General features: G+C 34.1%; 1 protein-coding gene across 1 annotated transcript in view; it reads left to right on the forward strand.

Moving 5' to 3' along the window:
- Nucleotides 1-21659, forward strand: part of TBC1D22A (TBC1 domain family member 22A) — a 140998-nt gene that overhangs the window by 106668 nt on the left and 12671 nt on the right. The window contains exon 12 of the mRNA XM_041405396.1: nt 1563-1658. Coding sequence (XP_041261330.1) covers nt 1563-1658 — 96 coding nt within the window. The remainder of the gene's footprint in view (nt 1-1562; nt 1659-21659) is intronic.

The raw sequence follows: 21659 nt of genomic DNA on the forward strand, positions 1-21659 counted from the left end.
TAGGCTTATCTGTGAAGCATGATGAATTTTTAAATCTGTAGGGGATATGCATTTTTTCTTTAATGAATTGCATTTTTAAGCCTATTTGGTTTCATTTAAAAGAGATTCATTTTGAAGAAACTTTTATTGGTGAAAAAACCCAGAAGAATCACAAGACAAAGTACAGGTTTTTATACACATACAGATAATTCTTCTGCAATTCCTTAAAAGTATTTCCAAAATTAGCTAATTCTTATTTTCAGTTCCAAGTACACTTTTAAACTTAAAAGCTTCCCTCCAAATAGTTGGCATTATCTCTTTTCTGGAACCTTACTGATTTGGTGGACCAGATGGTCTGTAGTTTCTGTAGCTGTTAACAAGGTGTTTTACAAACTTCTTGCAGCACACTCTGCTCTTTTATCAGTCAAGAACTGAGGAGAAGGAAAAGTAATAGTAGGAGAATTTTTTTCCTTTGTCACTTGTTATAGCTGGGAAGTTTATTTATTGCACAAATTTTAAATACCATGTTGTTCTGGGTTAAATAGCAATAAAATAGGTATTTTATCATGTTATTCTTTGTGTAAGAAATTGTTTCAGTTCACTATACTTGAGCAGAACACTGTGTTTTTCTAAAGAGTAAACTTCAGTTTTGAAATGACCAGCAAAGAATATGAAAAAAACTTGCTATATTTTCAAAGCACTATAATTAGATCTTGTGAATTATATAGACATCAGCATTTAAATACACCTCCATTTGCCAGATTATGTACTTTAATTTTATAATTATTATTTTCAAATTTTATTTTAATGAGATTTCACATAGCATTATTTCACAGTCATAACATTGATAATTTAATATAAAATTTTTTTTTCAGTTCTTAGTGGTATAGAAAATAAAATCTGAGATTAATTTGATAATAGGAGAAAACTTAGTGATGTCTTTTAAAGACCTCATCACAAAATTTTCTCAACTGTTATGTGAAATTATAAAATACTAATTTCTAGGGGGAGTTTTATAAAGGAATGGTATCTACTGACTCGAACCAGAACAGAAAGCTGCAGATCTGAATACAAAACTGAGCTGTATATGTTTCATCTTATAAGTTTTCTTCCTATAGTGAAAACATCTAATTCAGTTCAATATAATACAAGTTATTTTTATTTTTACAATGCTTAATAATTTCCTATATCAAAATTTATACTTCAAAAGCTACTGCTAGTAGAAGAGTTGACTTAATAACAGAGATGAAACATATGTTCACACCACAGTGTTGGGCTGGACAGTACAGTATTTCATACCAGATATAAGCTAATGGGTAACACCAGAAACGGAAAACACATCAGTAAAGAATGAATTTAAATATGAGAAATGGAAGCTGCCTCACCTCTGTCCCTGTTACAGATAATAGCAGTGAATAGGTTTGGCATAGATTAAATGCAAGCATGTTTGTTATACAAAGAGAAACAGATGTGGCTGACATTTGTAGTTAGAAGTAAATGTCATAAAAATACATTTGGGACATATGGTGATCGAAAGTATTATTTGTGTATTGAAAGGATGATCTATTTTTGTTTTTTTCTAGTCTGAACCAGAGGGTTTTTCTCACTTCCACTTGTACGTCTGCGCTGCCTTCCTTGTCAGGTGGAGGAAAGAGATCCTGGAGGAGAAAGATTTTCAAGTAAGTGAAGAGGATATTTTTCAAGCACAGGGTGGCATTTGTTAGATTTACCTTCCTAACATTACTTTGGGGATGAATTTAAGACAAAATAGGAGCAGCAAGACTGGCGATATCTTACTGTTAGTTAGAGTTGCTCCAAAACTGTTAGACCTGAAGTGATGTACTGTAAGCAGTAAGAGATGTGTTTTCTTTGTCCACTCTGGAAAAAAAATGCTGTTTTAACTGAGGGAGACTTTGAGAAGATGATTTCTGGGGATGTTGTTACCTTTGTATTTCAGAGATTTCTGAAAAGGTAAATTTTTTAAATCTTTAAAGCATCGCTGAAGAATTTATTTGTAATTTCTCCTCTGTATAACATTCTCTAACAAGGTCATGTTCATTCTTTCAAAAAAGCTGGGCAAACAGTCTTTTAAAATAATGAACTTGTTTTTCATTAGGAAGTAAAAGGACTTCAGGCCCTATGTTTCAAAACCTTACATTTTTTCAGCAAAAAGCATATCGGGACATTGTTTGTGAGAAGATTAGAATATGGTAGATAGGCAGATCATTTGCATACATCCATAGAAGTCCAATTATTTTTGTGAACTGGTGACAGTTCACTTTCATAGAAATATTTATATTGAATCTTACCCTATGATACACATTGAATGCCTAAAAGGCTTTAAAGTCTCGTTTGAAGACTGAATGTGAATAGCCTGTGCTGCAAAGCCCACACCATTGCATACCCCAGGGAAATGGCCCATTACCAGCTTATTTTCTCTCCAGCTGACTGAACTCTGTGGCCCTCTACAAATGAACCATTGTGCAAATTTGTGTATCACTTCAATCTATTTTATCTTCATGAAAGGATTTATTCGGAGCTGTCATTGCCTGTCTTTGAAATGAATAAATCCCTAAGGGCACAACATAACAGCTTTAATTTCTACTACCTGCTAACACTGTCAGATTTTCTCAATTTATGGTACTTCGTCAAAATCATCTCTAATGTTGGTATCCATACCTCTCAATTACAATTGTTCACTGTTAATCCTCCCTATTAAATTTTTCATGTTGATTTCCCCCACCAAAGAGCATAATTTTCCTCTCTCTACCAAATCTATTACAACTATGCTTCAATAATAACATGGTATAGTACTATGAAGACTGGTTTTGTTCTCCATACACGCATTCAGATTTGTTTACTTATTTAATAGCTAAGGTATTTCTGTATGGTTTAATTTCTTTATAAGCCATAGAATAGAACTAGAATATAAAGTACAGAAATCAGGAATACACTGGAATGCATTTATCACACTGCTTTGGATTGCTTACAACATAGAAATGCAATTGGTAATTTTAAGGATCTGTAGATCCATGGTGGTTTTATCACTATCATATGTTATCACTAAAAGCCTTGGCCTTCTTTATTGTGTAACATGACCTTTTAAAATGGCTGAACTAAAGTGTTATCAATTCTCTAAATGATACTTCTGTCCCACAGGCAAGAATAATATCCATTATTCTTCCGCTTCGTTAATAATAGCTGTAGATCAGTGCCTAGTCTTCAAAGTAATAAGCACTTAAACTACATTGGAAAATTGGGTAGTTCAGTATATGCTGTTTGGAGTACTCTGATTGCATTGAATTCACGTTATTGAGAAGTCATAGCTATGGTACATTTTGTACAGAAGATTTTGTTCCATAAACTGTATCAAGAACCACATGCATTCAGTCATTTCTCTTGCACATAGCGTGTGCTGTATCTGTTTTTCTGCATATGACAGGAATTAGGGGAGTCTCTCCTAACTGTCAGTCAGAGGGCCTGGTTCTTTTCTACTAGCTGTGAAAACTCCTGCTCTTCTTTTACATGTCTGTTTAACCTTTTTCAGTAGAAATACAGACCTCATAGGAATTTTAAGTTGGAATAATTTCCCAAGAACATCAGATGTGACGCTGTGCCAGAAGAGACACTGAACAGATTTTGAATGAAAGACCAATTTTAAAGGAATTGGTTATGCAATACTTTTATTCTTGTTATTTGATGAAGTACATTATCAGTAATATTACAGACAGGATGATGATAGAAAATAGTCTTTGCTATTAAGATACTTGTTTTTGTTCTTTTAAGTATGTCTGCAACCAAGCAATCAGTAAAAGTATGATTTTTATTCTTCCTGATATGAGCAGATTAATTGACTTAGAAACCAAATGTTAATTCCTCAATATTTCCTTATTACAGACACACAATGTGTGCGACTGTAGTTCTGGGGACTTCTTTTGTGTATTGTCAGGTAGGAGAAAAATAAATTTTGAAATGGAAGAGGTTAGGCTGGACTCATACTATAGAGTGATACAACCTGAAAATTGCTTGGTATTTGGTTTATATCTGTAAAATTAAATATTAAGATACTAAGGGAAGTAAATTTTAAGGGAAGGGTGGAAGAAATAAATGTTTCAAGTCAGGCCTCCAAATGTTCAAATGTTCTTGTGCATATATGATATGTATATATTGCAGATGTACATGTATACACCTAAACAGGCATATATATGGACTTGGAACACAGGCATATAAAACTGTGTCAATTTTTTTTCATTGTAAGGTGATAATCAAGTCACGATGATAGTTGTCCTCTTTTGAATCATTTGAATCATATTGCTCGCACTGACATTCATTTGATTAAGTACAAAATATCAGCTGGTTTTATTTTCCTAGGAGTTTAAAGCTGCTTACATTTCGTCCTGCTTATTCAGTAATCTTTCTAGTAAGTTATAATCCCATTTTGAAATTTGCTATTTAATGCAACGAGCTGTGTGATGCAATGCTATGTAATGGGGACAAAAATTGTTACATTCAGCAATTTTCAAAATCCCCAGAGTCACCTTTTGATACCATTGAAATTAAGCTGACATGTTTTCTGGGAGATGTTTTAAATGTTTCATGCCCATGTATAATAGAAAGATTAATATTATGGAAAAAAATGCGGGTTGTTTTAGTTTTCATTACAGCTTGTTATTCTCTCTTGGTTCTCACTTCTAGACAGTCTTCTTTATCTAGATAGGGTGCCCCACAAAGCCAGGTACAGAGAGGGAGTTTGGATGCCTCTGTTGCTCTGTTCATAGTTCTGATTAGCAGTGTGTACTTCACATGTGGGGCAGCAGAGAACACAATGGCTAAGCAGTAAATGGCAGAAGTTTTAATCCTGCCTTAGATTTTTCCCTTGTAACAAGTCTGATGTTTTATAGACTCAAACAGGTCATTCTTGGTTTCTGACATTTCTGTTCATTATATGAATATTCTGTGTTAATTTACTGGTTCTATACTAGTGTCAGACAAAAAAAAAAAAAAGAAAAAAGCAATGAGCTTAATATAAATAAAAATACTTTTTAAAAATGTGATACATTGTGCCTTTTGAATACAAAATTCATTTAGCTTAAGTATCTAAGCGTAAGTCATTAAATGTGCAAGTAATGAAAATCTTTCTACTCATCAGCATGTCTCAGACTTTGGCTTGCTGTTACTCATTTTCCTAACTACAGCCATAAATCCAAAATTCTCCTGAATTCTTGAGAGGTGTGGATAGGTGATGCTGTTAAGTGATAAAATATTCATGTATGATTTTGAACATATTTGGAATTAAAATATTAATAGAAAATAGGGCTACTGAGTTGGAAAATACAAGATATTGGAAAGATTTTTACAGAAACTAGATTTCAGGGACTAGATTCAACTGTTGAACTAAATATAAGCTAATGGTAATTATAATTTAGTTAGTAATAGTTGAATTCATATTGGCTTATCTGTTAGATTTGTACTTTAAGGAAATTATCATTTTGTTGACATAGCTGAGCTACAAAAATATATTCAGTATGTTGTAGTAAGGAATCTCTCTTGCAGATCTTTTCTTACTCATGATTTTAAGATACAGGCTTTTCTGTCTGTCTAAAAGACATTTTCACCCATGCTGTCACCAACTCACATCTTTGTTACTGCATTGTCCTTTTCTTTGTCATTGACAAATGCATTTTTGCTCCAATTATATTCACCCAGACTGCAAAGAAGCTGTAAAGGTAATTTTTCAGTCCATCATTTTTTCTTGCTTTCTTGCTCCGCGTCTCCCTTAGCTCCCTCTTTTTTAGAGCACCAAGGAAAACTTAGACACTTTTTCTTTTGAGGCCTTTAATGGGCTGGTGCTGACACCTTACGTGGCGTACATCTGAGATTCAGCAGTGAGCTGCTGCCTGCAGTCTATCAGCCCGTGATGACAGCTTCATCACCCACCTGCACTCACAGGAAAGTAGCAGTGCTATCTGCCTCTTTGCCACCTTACTTAAATGGAGCACCTAATGCAGATATTCAGCTACTTTGCTCTAAGCCATGCTAAGTTTTTTGCTTTGCCCAGAATAGATTTGACAGGTTGGCTTTAGTCTGTTAGTAGCACTTAGAGTCACGTTGATGAGTTTTGTGTTGCTTCTTTTTACTTTTCTGTGAATTTATAGTCTCTTGCTTTACACTTCAGCCATAAAATCTTCAGGATAGGGACTGTGCTTTATTCTTATTTACATAATATTTTAAATAATTATTATTTAATTATTATTTTGTATATAGGAAGTAAGTTTTATTGACTTGTTTGCCAAAATGATTGCACACACAATTGTATGTCTTATTAGAATTTAGATAAATGCTGAATAACAAGGTGCTTAGAAGACAAATTCATGTCTGCTGTCTATAAAAGTAATGGGCTTTATTTAAAAAAGTTTTATATCAATATCTTTCCTAGAAATTATCTACTGTAGAAACATGTCAGATATCAGAAATGTATTTTCATACTATCTTTTTACACTGAACCACAGTAATATAGATTTCATTAGTTTTTTGTGATCTTTACATAGTTTATGATGTAAATTTTTAAATTTTACTTTTTCTGCTTGAAACTATAGGAGTTCTTAATTCATATCATATGAGGTGTAGCTAATAAATCTATTTTAATTTAGCTTCCTGGTATGTACTGTGCTAAAAAATTAATTTCCATTGCTCCTGCAGTAAAAATGAATGTTTTTCAATTAAAGAAAGAGAAAAATGTGTTTCAGAAAGGATTAGTTTTTTGAACAGAGGAATGTTTGCCCTCCTTCCCTCTAAGCTCTATGATTAGATGAATTTGTGCCCTCATTCTTCTGTGTATGGGGTCTTTTCTGTGGATGTTCCAAAACTTGTAAAGAATTAAAAACTGTGAACATGGAAATCTTTCTAACTGTAAAGAGCCTGACTAGCAACACTGCTGTGATTTTATTCCCTGCTGAGAGCACTTTTGGAAGATGTTCAATATATTGTAATGTGTTTCGAGAAACTGGAAGCTCTGCTGTTTTAGACTTGGAAAGTCATAGCTGGCAACCTAACGTGAGATCACTTCTTAATCTCTGAGTACTGGTAGCAGACAGCTGGGATTCAACACTCTTGAATCATTTATGTTCAGAAGAGCCAATTTGCAATAATAACATTGCTGACTTCATTTTTGCACGCAGAGCTTAATGAACAGAGAATGATGTGAGTGGTAATAGTTTAACTGCTCCGTTATCAACCCAGCTCAACTTTGTCAAAAGTTTCTGCATATTTTGATTGTCATGAATGTCTTGCCTTGGTCTCCATGTGTGAGTCTATTGTAAATTACACAGAACAGTGCAAAGATGTTTTAACACTCAGTCTTAGAAGTACAGGTTTTGTCCCACAGAAATTATTATTGCAAAATTTTAACATTGAACTGAAATGTAACAGACTGTAGGTCACTCTTCCTTTAACATTGGTACTTGTCTAGTACTAGGAGGAGAACTTGCCCTCTGTCTGGAAAGGTACTAGAAGATTCTATAGTTTATATAATACAATAAAACAGGCTTAAGTAGCATGAAAAAGGAAATTAAAATTGTAACGCTACCCTTACTTATCGTTTGCTATATGGCTTTCCATTTTCTTTTGATTATACTGTAGACCTACTTTTCCTATGTTATACATTGTTTTCCCCCAACGTTTGGCTCCAAGTGTGCAGCAGAGAATGAAAATAGTCTAAAAAAAAACAAACCAAACAAACCAATCCCACTTTTGATCATCTTACATACCTAGGAATGTGTGTATTTTCACTCCTAAATTCACCTCTTTTTCTTTGTTTTGCTTGAGTTTCTGGGCCAAGAGCCTATAGGAATAATATATTACTCATGCCTGGCATTGTAAAAATAATATTTAATATACTACCAGTAATACAGGTAAATTTTGTAATATCTGAATTTGAAATTTGCCCCTGTTTCTGTTGCCCTCCTTCTCTGTAGCTCTCTCCCAGAAGTCCTTCTCCCTCCTCAAGATATTTGGAACAGTGGCACATAATAAAATAACTGGCTATAGTACAGTCATTTTGAATTACAAGTAGCTTAAATATATGTATTTGCTACTGAAACTCAGAAGTTATTCTGTGATATGATCTAGTCTAATATTATCAGATAAATCACAGCAGTCAGTAAGCCCTGCTCTCCAAAGCACTTGAGGAAGAACAGTAGTCCTTGAACACCTAATCACTGCAGCCCTGACTTTTCTTGGAAATCTATCCAGGTTTTTTTTTGTTTTGTTGTGTTTTTGTTTTGTTTTTTTTTGTGGGGTACTGTAATTGGTTGATCAAAACAGGAAGAAATTTTTTAAATTCCTGCTGAAGGGAACTAGCTCCACAGGGCCAGCATACTGTATCAGTAGAAATTTTATTTGGGATGCAGCATGAAAAGTGAAAAACTGAAACCTTGCTGATAAGAAACAGACAAGGATCTTCAACTTTTGATATTGATATAAGTAGAATAATATTTTAAAATTTTTTTGAAGATCTTACTATTTTATAAATATTTCTAACTGTAATCTTTGTGACAGAGTGTTGAGATTTAGTAACTTCTTTTCTACCCTCAACTGTTTTAAGTGTTATTCCAAGGCATGTGGCTTTTACGCTTCAGGTGTTCAACAAATCTGAAAATCGAGGTACTGGGAGATAGTAAAATGTGCCTTCTTCCCTAGCACCCCAGTTGAGAGCATCTAAAAGGGAATGAGGTACTTCACTGTAAAAGCTGCAGTGGCTCTTTCTAGAGGAAATGTGTAAGATGTAAAAAGAGTACAGAGAATTGTTGGAGATACATTTTGACTCATTGCACACAAGTGTCAGTTTGTAACACTTTCACGTTTGCTTACTATTTAAAAAAAATACCAAAAGGGAGACAGTAATTTACAGTCCTGAATAGTCTGTATTTTCTTCTGTGTAAATGTTCACGCCATTTGAAAAATTGTATTTCATCAGGTTTTTTCCTACAGTTGAGTTCAAATTAAGTTGTTATTTGAATAGTTTGTTTTTCTGATAGGGGATGTGTTGCAGTTTTAGATGATACATCAAATTAAAAAGTTCAAATGTAAGCACTGAAAGTGCAGATTTGTGCTTGGATTTCATGTGTGAATACTGCAATTCATTAACTTCCAACCCTTCTTTCATACAGAGCAAAATCTTTAACAACAGCTGTAGTGTATTTGACAGCTGAGTTCATTATACCTTATATTAGTATGATAGAGTTCTTACTCTAGTGTTTGTGTTCTTCAAAAAAAACCCTAAGCAACTATATGAAAAGTGAGCAGTTATTTTTGTTTTCTAAATCAATTATTGTGATATTAGCTAATGCCTTCCTTATTTTTCAAATATTATTTTTTAAGTAATGAAGATACTATACTAACCAGCTGCATAGTTCAGTACAAATATTATACGAAGATATGATTCGTGTTTCAGAGACCAGTTAGATTGAAAATGTGTTACATTATGTACTTTGGCTTAAGGTTTAGTGAAATAAAGTGAATCCTCCAACTCAGATCTAAATTAGAAATAAAGTCATTTTTAAATTACATTTGTAGTCAGTGGAAAGACATGTATGAATTAGTCACATCTGATCTCACTCCATCCTGTACAAATATTTATGTCACTGTATTATTTATGAAGGAGTATGGCACTGACAGAAGTTAGAATTCATCTGTTAAATCCTACATTTAATGGTCTGAATATTAAATACTCTGTGAAGATTTGCTTGAGGATGTGAATGTCTCTTTGCAAGCCCAAATGTTGTTTCCTGTACTGATTTTTACCAGAGGTGTTGCCAGTAAAGAAGAGGGATGGAAGCTCTGAAGCATCCAGGAACAAATCCAGTAGAGATTGCTTGATAGAGGGAAAGACATATTGAACATAATTCCTCTAAAACTTGCTGTTGTGTGGAGAAAAGCTGTAGGACACAGTGTTTATAAATTCATATAGCTTGGAAGATCCCTTTACATTCTGCATATTTTCATGGAAAAGGTGTCTGTTTCGTTAGCAGGCATTCCTTCTTCAGACAGACTTACCTGACTCTTCAGAGACCCCTGAGCCCCTTTGTGTGCACCCCTATTCTTATTTTTTGAATTTAAGGAATTTAGTGTTATGGATTTGAATATGATTTGGGCTTTTTTTTTTTTTTTTTTTTTTTTTTTTTTTTTTTTTTTTGTGGGAAATGCATTCTTGTGATCATGGTAGGAAAATAACTTTAACTCTTTTTTAGTAACGGATCTTACTTTTTGCTGTCACTGAGTGAGCTCTAGAATTAATTTTTACTTTACGTCATAGTTATTCTGTAAAATCATACTATGTGTCCTGTATATTCTTGCCAATGATTGATTTAATGTATTTTATTGATTGGGTTTAAACCTTTCCATTACTACCCATTTTGCATAGTGACTAATTAGCAGAACAACCTAAAAAAAGGGCATTACCAACACATCACTTGGTCCCTGACTACCTGCCAGTCTCTTCAGAATCAGAGTTTCTTGAAGAAGGAAATGCAAAGGATTAAAACAAATAGAAGACATGGAGATTTTCCTGGATGTAGAACTTCAGAGATCATTGCAGTAACAATGGCATAGTTATAATTTCTGTCTCGAACTCTGGGTACTATAATAGCTCTAGGATCTCAGCTCTTTAAATTATTGAAGCTGAATACATAGCGTATTCAAAGTTTTGCAGTTTACCAAAGTCTTTATTTCATTTTGCTCCCTGAAAATTTCATATTTTGAATGTGATTAGATTAATCCCATTAACCTTATAATGTAGTTGGTCAGCTTTTCCTGTTTTCCCCAGGAATTAATTCTCAGTTTTTAATGGAAATTGCTTAATGAAATTTGTGCTAGATTAAGTGCTTTTTTTCTTTATTGTTTTCGTTAATGCTGTTTTTAATTGCAGGAAAATGTTAATATGGCTTTATGTCCCTTATGTGATTGTTTTTCTTGATGGTTGTCCTTGCAGAATTAACCTAATAAATAGGTCCAGATGTAGCAACAAGAATGAATAGCAAATGCAACTTTTAGAGTGAATGAGACTGGCCTGGACAGAATGTAGCATCATCATTGCTATTTTAAAGGAGGTTTCTTTATGAACAGAAAGTGTTACAGTGTTCAGAAAGTGCTTCAGTGTTACAGAAGCCAGTGTTTGGATTCAGATATTCTGATGGGGTCATAAAGCATTCATGCATAAGATATTTAATGATGGATAACAACTTTTTCCTGAGCTGAAGAGCAGTACTTGGAGTTTCACACTTGCTTGCCTGCATTAAAATACATGAAGAAAATAAATATCAGGTGAAATTAATTCTAGTGATTAAGAACTATTACAAGTTTCAGATATAGTCAGGCAGAACCGTATTTCAATGATTATAGAACTATGCAGCCATGTTTTTTCAAATGAAAGATTTAGCTGTTAATTACATGAGAGCAGCTTATTTACATTGAGACTTCAACAGGAGTTTTTCTTTTTCTTTGATCCAAAGAGTCCTTCTTTAGCTGTGTGTGTCCTTTGTATCTTCAGGAATACTGTAGTTTGGGTTTTCTGCTGTGGATTTTACTGTGCAAGTACTTGAACAGTAGTTGGACATTGGAAGATCAGAAAATGATCTTGCAGTTCAGAAATGATTTTACAGTTTATAATGTGGATTGTATTTTTTTTTTTTTTTTTTTTTAATTTTAACAGACCTGTAATGTAGTCATACAACTGGTGGCACCCATATGTTTTTTATGTTTCTTCACGTTATCAGAGTACTGCACAGGGTGAGGATAGGTTTTTTAGGAAAAAACAAACAACCAAAAAACCCAAACAAACTGCCCAAAACCCTAGTACCATTTTTTTCCTGTGATATAGGGGAACCACAGTTTTGTTATATTCAACTGCAGAAGGTAGAGGTTGAAAAGCTGTAGCAAATCTGTACTGTTCAGAAGGACACTTATCATTAATTCTTCTAATGTACAAAGAGCGCAGTGAATTCAAATCTATGAAAATGTAATAGTATCCTAGAATTCATAAATCTGCAGGTTAAAATTAAGTTGGTAGGAAACTTTTTTCTCCTCCAACTCTTTAAAAGACTATTGCATATGAAGAGGGAAAATACCTGTTTAGGGTCAGAGGACTCTTAACAGTCTCTAACAGATCTGGCCTTTTTTCAGTAAGTTTAGATAACGTTTTCTAAATCTTTATGGCTTTGGCACAATTTTCTAATAACTTTTAGGTTAAGTAGTTGTGGTTACATCTGAAAATCACATTGTGCATGCCATAATTGAAACAGGATTCTATTTTGCTTATTTGAAAAAAAAGAATATGGTTACAAGTATTCACACAGAATGAACAGCTGATGAATATTGCTGGGCTAATAACCCTTTGGGAAGGATGCAAGAATACAGATTGATTTTTGTTCTCTTATCCATGAAGTATATTCTTGATAACCCTCTAGGTCTTTGGATGGCTTTAAGTGAACCAGAATAATAATTTGATTTTGGCTTCAGTTGAGTTATTTGACAAATTGAATTCACCATTTTTAGTAAATGCTGCTGTTGAAGAGTTAAATTGAACATAGAGGAAAAAAAAAAGGCATAGCATTTTGAATATTTTGAGTAGGCTCTCAGGGATCCAGAGGCATGCTGCTGCTACATAAATATAATCATACCTCTTTTCAAAGCATATTCACTTGGGCACATTGAGAATCAATAGATTATAAGTTCAGTAAATAGGCTTCAAAACAAAAAGTGTTTTGCAAATATGCAGAGCAATTCAAGTATAATTTGCAGAGCATTTTACCAAGATGCAGAGGTTTTAGTCTTTCTGCTTCATAGTGAAGACTTACATGTATCATTGTTAATACTGCATAAAATCCTGACAGAAAATCATATGGAAAAGCTGAGCTGAGGCTTTTGCATCCATATTCTGGTGTCTTTAAAAAATGCTGTTTTGTTCTTAGCCAGTCTTAAGTACCAAAACCAGAGAAGGCCTTCTACCAATAGAAAATAAAATTACCACCAGAAATTTTCAGTCTGGCAAAACCCCAAAGGTACTGGATGTCTGTTTATGTTAAAAAACAAGCAAATGAGGAAAGAAGCCCCCACAAGCCCAGCCAAAACCATCCAAACCAGAAGAAGCTGTTTATGCTGTCTGGTAAAAAACCAACTGTGCTTTTTCCTAGGTTCATTTCTATACATCCCAGCTATGATTTGTGCATTGGAACAGCACATAATGTGTAACTTTCCATGATGTTGAATTTTCACCTGATAGAATACTACACTTCTGGGCACTGGAGGGAATTTTTGTTTCTTCTAAATTCTATTGGATGTTCTTGTCAGTCCAGATTTCATTTTTGCTACATAACAGTCATGCTGTATGTTGAATAGTTTCATCATAATTACTTATTTTTTCTCAGACAAAACATTAGGTTCATCTTAATTGCAGAATTATAATATTTTAACTTCAGTAAAGTTGCCTATCTTAACAATTTGACCCTTAGGATAAAAATGTCTACATAATAGTGGGTATTTGCTGTAGAAAAACAATGCCAGTCTGTCAAGTGTGTCAACAAATTATACTGAAGCTAATTCAGCTAAAATTGCTGTGGTGAAGATCAATAGAATTGAGAAAGTTGACCAAAACAAAATGTTTGCTGGAAACAAAATTGGAAACTGGTTTAACATTTATTTTATATAATTCCCATTTCTACAATCTTAATGGGGAGAGAATTAGAAACGGAATAAATCTAGATTTTACTTACAGAAAGATGAAAATATCTAAAAATATTTTAAGTAATTAATATCATAAAATTGAAAAAAGTATTCCAGTTTATTTCAGAGCAGCCAAAGTTCAGGTATTCAGTAAAAGAAACTCAGTACCCAAAATTATACTACAGTGGAACGATTGAACTTATTTGAAGATTTGATCAAAGAAATTAGAAATTAAAAGGTGAATTTTTGATTGGAGGTTGGAGGTGATCAGTAGACAGTATTTCTATAGTGCTTTCCAAATCTGAAATCTGACTTTCAGATATAATCTTGTCAGTAAGCCAGGGGTTTTCTTGCTGTTTGGGTTCCCAGGAATTTTCTTCAAGTTATTTTGTTATAGTTGGCAAATAGAATTGGTGAAGATACACTATGAAAAACCCTAGAAAAATCCAAACCACAGTATTCCTGAAGATACAAAGAACACACACAGCTAAAGAAGGACTCTTTGGATCAAAGAAAAAGAAAACCTCTTGTTAGAATCTCAATGTAAATAAGCTGTTCTCATGTAATTAACAGCTAAATCTTTCATTTGGCAAGACATGGCTGTATGTTTGCATAATCATTGAAATAGGGTTCTGTGTGACTGTAACTGGGAATGGTTCTTAATCACTGGAATTAATTTCACCTGATATTCAAACTGTATTTTAATGCACGGAAGCAACTGATGTTTCCTCTTGATGTGTAGTTCTTCATCTGCTCTGGCTCTGACCATAATGAAGTCTCCCATCATGAAGTAGTGTGATAACAGCATAAATATTGTAGTAACAGCGTGATTTAACTGCATGAATCAGCAGTGGACTGTTGGGGCTTTCCAAATCCCTACTGCAATTTTGCTATCTCAACACAGTGTTAGAAAATAAATGGGGTAGCTTTAGGCTTGGAATGGTTCCAGTCACCATAAGTAGTCTGACTTTGTGCTTTGCTGGGGCTGCAAGGATGCTATTTCATACTTTAGTCCCATTTCAGTCTTGCTGAGTGTGTTATCATTTCCCTTGTGGCAACATGATCACTCACCAATAAGCAATACACCCTAGGTCATGAATATGGAACTGCAATGAAATAATTTGCCATTTTATTATCTTTATTTGTGTTTACTTTTTAGAAAGAAATTACAATTATTTTGGATATTTTTAGCTATTTGGATACTTTTGGAAATTTATTTTTGCCTCCATGTAGATTTTGAATACTCAGTTTTTGTTAATATATCTACACAGGTATCAGAACTCATCCAATTGATGGGCTTGTTCATTCTACCAGTAGGCTATCCAAAGCTTTTCATAATTTTCAGGAAGACTGTAAATAGGGAAACTCCAACATATCAAAGGATAATACTGTGATGAGACTGGTTTTCTAGTGACCACAGTGTGTCCACCTAACAATAGTAATGAGTTATTAATATTATCTGCAAAAAGAGCTAGATGTTAATTTCTCTTTAGGGATTTTAATGGAAATCTTGTGACACGTAAGTGCTTCCTGTATGTGTAGCAATTTTTGTTTATCTGTCTCAGAAGGCACAGTAGGAAGAAAGTACTATGATCAGGAAGATAATAAAGATATAGTTTTGATTACAAGTATTAAATTATATTATCCTTACTTATTATCTCTCTAATAATTATTATTTATTAGTATTTACTTAACCAGTTTTCTTACTATCAGTTAAGAAGAACAAATGAAATATTTTTCCCCCACATGTTATTCTTAACATCTTCATTTCTGTCTTTAATTCTGAAAAGTGAACCTAGATTGGTGGATGCAAAAGTGCCGTATAATAATTTCATGTGGTCTACTTTATTCTGTACACTTAAATAGCATTTAACAGTATCAACAAAAATATAATACACTCTCCTAATTTTTTTTTTTTTGGTTAATCATCTACAAGAGGAGGCTTCTTTAGTGGGAGTCAGTATGAGGCTATTTAGCATTTCTACTAACAAAATAGCTGATAATAGAAATCTGCAGATGACACAGATTTACTGTTCTGACAAAGTGAGGAGAACAGAGCAGTTACATAAACAAATCTTGAATCACTTCTTCAGTTGAACTCTTCAGGCAAGCTGTATTTTGATATAGTCAAATGAAAAAAAAAATGCAAATAAAGTAAATTAGAATAGGTCATACCTCTGGAGTGTGAGACTGTACCCGGTGACCTGTGGCGTCAGAAGGGTGGGTGATGCCTACATCTCTCCTCATGAGCTCCCAGAATGATGCTGTGGTACATGGGAGTGATTGGATCCTTGAATTAATGAAACTTGGAGCTTGTTTTGCCTTTTGGTGGTTTTCTTTCTTTGTCAATATTGCATTCAGTTCTGATGTCTTAGGTCAAGGACATAGAGAGGGCTCAGAGAGCATGGTGAAGTATTTCACATACTTTGTCAAAAAGAAAACCAATAGGTGAATTGATTCATATATGAGAAATTTTATATGGAAAAACCCCCAAGACTTTAACTAATAATGAATTTCTGTAGCTCTTAAAGATTTCAAATTGGTGTTTTTCTGAAATTTAAAAAAAACCAGTAACCATATGTTTAGGTTTAGTTCCTGTTATCCACACAGGAGGTGAGACCAGGATAAGTAATGATCTTCTCTGACAGTATCATCTATGATTGTAGGAACCAGCCCCAAATTTATGTTGTGTACCTGTCAAGTAATACTCCCACTGACATACATGGTTGCTAGCATGTGTAAAAAAGCAAAAAGCATCTGAAGCTCTCACAGTTGTTGAAACAGTTAGATAATGAACTGGCCTTAGTGTATAATTTTGAATTATCAGTCACCATTCCTGAAACATGTATAATGTTTTTGTCTACAAATACCTTCTAAACATTTTGGACTCTAGCAATTTTTAGTTATCTTTGCCAACTGAGAGCACACAGTGCTAGAACCATATTGCAGTGGTAAATATGTGTAAAACTATGATTCTCTGTAAAGCCTACTTGCAGAGGAAAAGCACTGTTTTGAATAAAAAAAGATTCAATAATTGTTGAGTAATCACTGTTTTTTTCCTTATTGCTTTTATTTTTTGTGGCTTTATTCAAAAACATTATTGATCTCTAGAAGCAAGTTGATTTTGTTCTGCGTCCAAGTTGTGTCCTTCCTTGTCCTGGAAGGCTACATGAAGTAAAAAGAAATATATGTATATTTTCTGTTCAGACCTCTACGCCTCTAAGGATGCTCGGACTAAATTCCGTAGGGATCGAGCAGTGTGGTTTGGAGGCTGGGATACAGAACTGGGGTCCCCTTCATCTGCACATGTTGGCAAGAGTTGTGTTTGGTCTGATTCCTGCTACAGGAAAGGGAAGATGTGATGCTAGGTGTGTATAATCTGAAGGGATTGCCAGTAAGCCTTGCTCTATGGCTTCTACTTCAGAGTGCTGCTGATACTGTCCAAGTTTTAAACCAAGTCTTCCACACAATGAAAATCTGATTTTACTGTCCTGTAAGTTTCTAGAAAAAGCACTTTCTGATTCCTATATCCTGTATTTCCTAGATCCTATATTTCTCTCACCAACCAATTTTTTAAAATTTATTTTCAGTAAATACCACAAAGGGATCTCTGCATTTTCTCCATTTCAATATAAAAAGGATTTTTCTTGAACAAAGGAAGAACTCCTGTTCATCCTGTGCAATTTAAGTGACCTGCTAAACTAAATGCACTGGCAGGACTTCCATTTAGTTAGTAATTCACAGCTGTCACTGGAGACATCTCTCTACAAAGAAAACTGTTTTCTTTCCATGTTTATTTGTTCAGCAGAACCTGCTGCATAACAATGTCAATTATTGGCCTTATCAGTGTGTAACCCTGGAGAAGACTAAAATCACAGGAGCCTGTACACTTGACAACCAAACTCAATCAAAACTACTGATAAGAGAACAAAGAGAAACCAGAAGCTTTTGGAGTATGAGCTTAGTAATAGGATGAAGTGACATATGCCTTTCTTTGAGACAAGAAGATGGAGGAGGATTAATTTTCTTTCTTTCAATTTTCTCTTCTCTCCTATGGTTTCCTAAAACCTAGTGCATGTAGATTTTGCTGTCTTACAACAAAATTGTCTCTTTGCAACTGCAAGACAGTAAAAATAACAAGAATTGAAATGCCTATTGTTTTGCAATCCTTGTAAACAAATCAGAATTAGATTTTTTCCAGAAATGTCATTATGGCAGATTTACTATTACTATCGTAGCCTCCTGGTTAGATCTTTCAGCTGCCTTAAAGAGTAAAATCTTTGCACAGCTTCTTTGCTCTCTGTAGTGTTTTTTGCATTAGACATCCCTTTTGAAGTATACAAAGAGCTCTCATTTATCCCATCTTAATTTGTTTTCTTCACAGTAGCATTTGCTTGCTGTTAAGGGAATAAATAGCAATGGTTCCATCCAGTCCTCGGGAGCTGATGCGCTAAAGCTTTGTGTTAATTTTTTTCTTGCAATTCTCACACATCTTTCTTAGTTTCAGGCACTGATCCCCATAGGTCAGCAGGTTAAAAAGGGGCATTTTAAATCCTTAATAGCTGTTGTTCTCTACCACATCCTTTCTTAAATATTGCCACCCCTGAGAAGAGATGACAGAGCACGGCATGGAACTGCTATAGCAGTGCCAGCTTGCAGGCAAGCCTATTAAAGCAACCCGAAACTGCCAGCAGCAATATACCTCTGAAAGTTATATTTCATGTAGTTGACTTCTTTATTCTCTTCTGTGAGAAAAGGTCACATCTTCCAAGCTGTGCTATAGTGTCCTTTCTAGGAGATTATTGTGATAAATACAGGAATTCCTCCTCTCATCTGCCTGCTAAAGGAGCAGAAACAGATCAGAGATGCATTACTGTCGGTGACCAGCCCCTCAAACACGTTTTGCCACACAATGCATCACTGAAATGTTTATCCATTAGAACTGTTAGTATGTTTTTTTTGCCAGACCCTGAAACACTTTTTGGTCATGTTTATTTATTTAAGCAAAAGGACATTGTATTCACAAGGTATGGCCTTGTAAAAGAAATAATGTTGTCACAAGTCCAGTTATCTAAAGAAAGTTAATTTAGGTATAATGTTGTCCTTAAAACGTATTTGGTTTATGTGTGGTTTTGATTCTTTGGATAACCATTTCAAATAGATTTTTTGTAGGCTTTTCTTTGAATCTCTGAAGGCCACAACCTTCTTCGTAATGTGATTGGCGTTTTTATAAAACCAAGTGGTTTTATACAAACACCTGGGAGAAATATAGCAAAATATTACTCATATTCAGTTTATGAGTAGTATTTTGCTGTATTCAGTCACATGGTGAAATAATTATTATGGAAACAGTATTTTTCTCTCCATTTTGATTCTTTCTGGTTTTGTAATATTTCTCCGTACCTTGTGGGAAGTGAAGGACTTTGACCTGTTTGGTCTTTGACGACCATTCTAGAGTTGCTGTGCAATTGTCAGAATGTTTTTTGGCCAAACTGCTCTTTGGGTATTAATACCATGACAGAGGCCACTGCTTTTCAGTGTGCAGATTCTTTAAAGTGTGAGTGTAAACTTGTTTATTTCCTTATGTGCGTGGACTGCCAAGAAGAGGTAGTTATGGTCTCAGAGCTTTTACCACTTTCATCTTGGAAGTTTTAAAAATGAGCAGTCCAAAAAGATTAACCTAGCCCATTGTCACCCAGCGTACAGAAAAGACATTCAGTTCTCTCATGTTTGTCTGGAGGCTGTTCTTTTGTAGATAAGTAAAGAAATGTACTGGTTTTGCATTGGAGCTCTTCATTCAGCTCTTGGTTTACAAACACATTTTTTTCATGAAAAATTTATCAACTTATATAGAAATTTAACCTCAAATTCTGGCTGGCTGAAGTTGAGTTGTGGATATCTATTTTTATCAGTATAGTTGTGTAAAAGAAAGGCAATTAAATATTATATAAAGAAAGTGTGATAGTATTTTAATCATCTTAGAAGTTCAGGGCCTTAGGATATTTGTATGTACCTTAGGGCTTCCAAGTACTCCATTTAGAATTACTATTTTTCTGTGGTTCCAGTAATATATTCTTTATTTTTAAAAATTGCATTTCTCTGGGACTTGCATGAGAATTATTTATTTGGGTTTTGTGTAATTTCTTTAGAATTGTGTTTAACAGCAGTAGACTGGGAAATGAAGAACTGACCTTAGCAGAGAGTATTAGAAGAATGTTGCTTGTTTAACCTTGTGAAGCAAACCTTGATAGAGAATATTCTCATCTTCTAGAATGCCTTTGGATTGCTTTATAATGGGGGTAAAGATTTAAGTCATAATGTAATTTTGGTGAAAGATCAAAAGTATATAAATTATTTCACTTTGATTTATAAACCATTAGATAAAGTGAAGCATTTTGTATGTGAAATATCAGGACATAAAGAGCAGCATATATTTTCTAACAAAGCTTGATAAATTTATGTTATTGTGTGGTACAGGAAGATTCATCTTGGTTCGGGATTTTTCCAAACAAAATGAAGGTGTCTTGAGCACAGTCTCAGTTATTAATTATGTTTCTCATGTAGTATTTATTGGTTTAGGATATTTTAATTCTTTAGCTTATAGTTTACAATTGGATTACATTGTGTTAATTTGAATTGATGCTGCAGTCTATTGTCTATGGATGCACTTTTGGAATTTCTCTCTGACTGAAGCATTCATATATTTTTTTTCTTAAGGCATCAAGGAATGTATAGAAATTTGAGGGGATGTTGTTGTTTTTGTACATTGGCAAAACCTGTGCAGCTTGGGTGATCCCCTGTCTTGTGTTCCTGTGCCTGCGTGCTATGCTCACCAAGGAAGCTTAATTGATTTCTTAATTTGAACAGTGGCATTTTCCTCAGAGATGAAGGGATTTTCGGATTACTTCTTATTGATTTTTGTGAGGCTCCTCAAGTTAACTGGGAAATTTTCAGTTATCAGATGGGGCAGGTTGTTTCCTTGTTTCCTTTATCTTCATGAAGGTCTCTTACGCTGCCAAGTCGTTGGTTCTCTGTACTGCTGTCCTTAAGTCTCTTAGAGGTGCACAAATTCTTATGGGCTGTGTCATGGCAAGTGGGGAAAGATTGTTATTCAGAAGAAAACACCAAAACGTGGCTTCATTTGGTGGTGACTGAGCAATGTAATGGAAATGGCTTTTCAGTCCTCTGTCCCCTTGGATACTGACAATGTTCCATTTGAGCTGTGTTTAGGACTGCTTGTTTTACTTCTGAAAATACACTAGTTTAAGTAGGCTCTGCACTGTGACATATTTATTGGATGTAAAAGTTACATATCTTAGGCAATACTACTTAAGTTACAGAAACCAGGTAATTTTGCATCAGCCATCCTTAATATATGTTTTCTCTAAAACAAGATGAGATTTTTCTCAGAACAATTTACAGCATTTTGTCAAAACATAATCATTACTTTAGGTTAGAAATACATACAATTTTTATACACTTTTCTCCTGTGCTTCATTATATTCAGTTGGTATTTTATGATTTTCTTTCCTTTATTTTTGGCTGAGTTTTTAGCTATACATACTACAGTGTTAAAATCTAAGTCATTGTAGATAAGGAAATGAAATATGTGTGAATTTGTAGCTGTAGAATTGTCCCACTTAAAATGCATTGCCAAATTATGGTCAGGAAAACCAAACCAAGAAGAGTGGTTAGCATATGGACTTCATGGAAAGGTAGAATTGTAAATTTTCTCTTGGAATCTGCTATAGGAATATTTTGATCTTGCTTGACTACAGAAAAAAAAATAGATAGAAGGTAGTAACTTATTGGTAGGTCATTTCAGAAATTAAATTCTGCCATAATTGCTGCAGCCTTAATTGGTACAGTACATTCTGTGTTTGGATGGATTTTGTTTGGATTTTCTTTTTATAGAATGACCACCAATCTTCATGACTTTTTATATTCTGGATATTTGCATCTGT

The sequence above is a fragment of the Onychostruthus taczanowskii genome, unplaced genomic scaffold, assembly GCF_017590055.1.
Source record: "Onychostruthus taczanowskii isolate IOZ18803 unplaced genomic scaffold, ASM1759005v1 scaffold23, whole genome shotgun sequence".
Taxonomy (NCBI): domain Eukaryota; kingdom Metazoa; phylum Chordata; class Aves; order Passeriformes; family Passeridae; genus Onychostruthus; species Onychostruthus taczanowskii.